General features: G+C 45.8%; 1 protein-coding gene across 1 annotated transcript in view; it reads right to left on the reverse strand.

Annotated features, from left to right (window-relative positions):
* Positions 1–2,259: 2,259 nt before the first annotated feature.
* Positions 2,260–3,725, reverse strand: part of LOC104985516 (testis-specific Y-encoded-like protein 5) — a 17,618-nt gene continuing 16,152 nt past the window's right edge. The window contains exon 3 of the mRNA XM_010835730.1: positions 2,260–3,719. Within this exon, the coding sequence (XP_010834032.1) occupies positions 3,052–3,719 (668 nt within the window). The 3' untranslated portion in view covers positions 2,260–3,051. The remainder of the gene's footprint in view (positions 3,720–3,725) is intronic.

Raw genomic sequence — 3,725 nt, forward strand, 5'->3', positions numbered from 1 at the left:
TGTGTTTATCTACCAATATAATTAACCATGATATTAGATAGTTTCCAAGGTGAATCTCAATTTTTGAATAGAACAGTCTTAGTTTTACTTATGTTTTCTAATAAACAGAATTAGTTTTAGAATAGCAACATGAATCCAGGTGATATTTGCTCAGCATGAATGTAGTATGAGTAATATAAGTCACTATGTCTTGGAAACCTAATTCCTTACATACCGTTAAATAATTTAAGTTGAATGATCTTTGATTGTCTTGCTTCATTCATTTCATTCATCCATTCAGCAAATCATTATTGTCCAAAAAAGATTACTTCAGTTTGCTCAAACCACAACTATGGTTATTGTTTGACCGTAACCACAGAAACATTTTGTGACTAGCTTTATATTAGAACCTAATGTACTGCTTATCCTAAATTGTTGACATTATGAAGCTAAGAAAAGCAGACTATTTTAGGATTGACCATGGATGGTATCTACATATTTTAGGCACAAATATTATAAATCATATATCTAATAAGGGATTTTTTTTTTTTAGATGAGCTCACACTTTATTGGTTGCATCAACAATAAATCCAATAGTATGTCTAGAAGTGGAAAACCATGCTTATTTCCATTCTCAGAAAATGCACAACATGTCTAAGGATTTAAGGGTTCTTTGCAACAATTCCATGCCCTATTCCTCCCATATCTAGTGGTTTTAGCTAACCGCTTCAGTTTACTTGCGAGCCCCCTAGCAAAAGTGTTAAATCAGTATGGGCATCTTTCAAAGGCAATGTACAAGCTAAAGGCACAGAAGGAAGAGGAGAGTGAGGCAGGACCGCTCACCTGAGGCAAAGCTTGTCCCGAGGTTTCTTTCTCGGTCTGGGTCGGGCATGGCTGTGTGCATGGCAGAGGTGTAATATTTGTCTTCTTCTTTCAGAGGTAGAGGAAGAGCAGTTTGGTCTCCACACCTTCCACAGTGGGAAATTTTTATCTTTCTCCCTGTATGTACATATATTTCCTGCTAATCTGCTGTGCTGTGTGGTTAGTCGCTCAGTCGTGTCCAACTCCTTTCGACCCCACGGACTGGAGCCCACTGGTCCCCTCTGTCCATGGGGATTCTCCCGGCAAGAATACTGGAGTGGGTTGCCATGCCCTCCTCCAGGGGATCTTCCCAACCCAGGGATCGAACCCATGTCTCCCGCATTGCAGACAGATTCTTTTTTTCTTTTTTTTTTTTTAGAGATACAAGCTTTTATTGTTTCCATCACACATGCAAGCTTACAACTGTTTATACTGTTTCAGAACAGAGAAATAATTGCATTATTACCAGAGTGCCAAATTACCAAGTAAGACAACCGGTTACTGATTACTTTGGGGAGGTTCTTTTCTTTTTTCTTTTTTTGGGGGGGGAGGTTATTTTCACAGAACACAGAAACAATTTCCAAATTATACTTTACTTTCAAGTTCAGAGTTATATCATGAGACCAGGACACGCTGATAATTGTAATAGTCACACAAAGTCTCCATCTTAGAGGGAAAAAAAGACTGTTATTCTGGTGAAAGGTCTCAAGTAAGCACCTTATCAAAGACTGACAGATAAGTCTTTGAAAGAGTTTACAACAGAGCAGTCTCTCTGTCCTCTTGTGGACACAGGGAAAAGGCAGCTTCATCACTTTCTAAGACTTCTTGTCAACTCTGAAGACTTTCTAAGGTCCATCTCTGGAACGTCATTAGTTAACATGAAAAGCAAAAAGCAGATCTGATACAGTAGTGAGAGTGTAGCCCACCACGATCACCACCAGCAGAGTGTGTCAGTCTCCCAAAGTGGTCCCAGTTGAATCGGCACAGTGTCTTGGACTTTCAATCAACAATACAGGCGGGGAGATGGAGACGCAGATGAAACTGGGTTGACCATAACTGATAAATGATGTAGCTAGGTGACGGCACATGGGGTCTCTCCATTTCTGTGCATGTCTGAAAATGTCCATAATACAGGAAAAAGCTTTTTTTTTTTTTTAAAAAAAAAAAGCCAACCTGTACAGCTCTATTTTCCCATTAGGCAAAAAATGGGGAAAATGATAAGATTTACTCAGAGACAAAATAAGTAGCACATAATCTTCTACAAAACACAGGGCCACATCTGGAGCCACAGCTTGACGACAGTGAGCACATGTCCACACGTACCAGCCTGCCCATCAGTCCAGCAGCCAGCAGGGTTCCTGGAAAGCTTGAGAGGGTAGGTGTGTGTCTCATGCACCAGGAGAGGGCCTGTGTCCACAGGTAGTTCTCGAGGTCCTTGTTGCCCAGGAAGCCAATTGGGGCTGACTGGCAACCTAGACAAAACTCAATGGCCTGACAGTGATGAGGTGTGGTGCAGACCTTGACAAAGGTTTACCAGGAAGAAAGGCCCAGAGGCAGGAAGAGATGCAGAACAGTACAAAAGCCACAGCAAACTGCTTCTCACCCTGAACCTCAACCTGTTGTCTAGGAGGGCAGTATGGGTACCTGGCCAAAGCCAGAGATCCTGCAGGTGGCACCTTGGCTGGTGACCCCAGAGCCAAGAGACAATCAGTTTTGGCTGGTGGCCAATGCCACATGCACTAGCTTCATTCTGCAGTGGCCACCAAAAAGCTTGCCACAGATGGCATGCATGGCTGGCATGAACTCAAAGCCCAGTAAGTCACCAGTCCTAAACTAGCAGAACTTGAGGATGCGCTGGTCCTCCTGCTGATTGACTCATGAGTGTCCATGTGAAAGCCAGGTGGGAAGTGCCAGAGCCAAGAACAGGGTCCAAGCAATGTAGAGAGAGGCAACACACGCTGGAATCAAGTGAGTTTAACATATGAACAGGAGGGGCGAGATCACATAACCTATGATACTAATGTAGAGAAAACAAGAACGTCACAGAAGGCAAAAGAACATGATCATAAATGCCATATTCTTGTAACCGAAGTCCAACAGGAATAGTGTGCAGAGGCCAAAACGAAAAGAAGGCAGACAGCCAAACACCCAAGGCCAGCCGGGCACGGGGGCCAGTAGGAGGTAGGACACAGGACGCAGACTTGAGCAGGATCAGTTGGACTTGTTTACCCCAGGTTCCGGGGTCTCCCCTGGCGGCCTCGCAGGACCCGGCCTGCCCCCCTTTCCTTTCTCTGCACGGGCCCCTTCACTCATCAGGTAGTACTGGAAGGGATTGGGCCACAATTCCTCGTTGATTATCTCCACAGTCTTGTCAGACTCGATGGAGCTGTGGTTTGAAAACCACCCAAAGAAGCTCCGGCTGTTGTCAGGGTTCCCCTGGCTAAGGGTCTGGAGGTCGTGCCCGGGGAGCTGCTGGATTGGAGTGGAACGAGACACCACCTGACCCGAAGGGGCGCACCCGTATTCCTTGATGAGCACCTTATTTTGGAAATAGGGGTTGCGCCTGAAGTAGAACTTGATTTTGTAGCCCAGTCTCACCAGGCCAAGCTCTTCCACCTCCAAGCTATTCAAGAAGCTGAGGACCTCTTTATCCTGGTTGTTCAGGAAGGACGAGAGCTGGGGGTGGTTCTGAAAGGCCTGCCCCCAGAAGCCTGGAATATTCTGGATAAGGAGGTTCCTGCGCTCTAGCTGGTGCAGCAGCAACTGCCCAAACTTGCGGGAGAGCCGCAGGTAGGCCCGGTCCGCCTGGGCGTTCATGGTCTCCAGCTTCCGCTGGACGTTCTCCAGCGTATCCATGCTGCCCTCTGTCGCCGGGGGCCCTGACC

The sequence above is a fragment of the Bison bison genome, unplaced genomic scaffold (genome assembly GCF_000754665.1).
Source record: "Bison bison bison isolate TAMUID 2011002044 unplaced genomic scaffold, Bison_UMD1.0 scf7180017864048, whole genome shotgun sequence".
In the NCBI taxonomy this organism is placed as follows: Eukaryota; Metazoa; Chordata; class Mammalia; order Artiodactyla; family Bovidae; genus Bison; species Bison bison.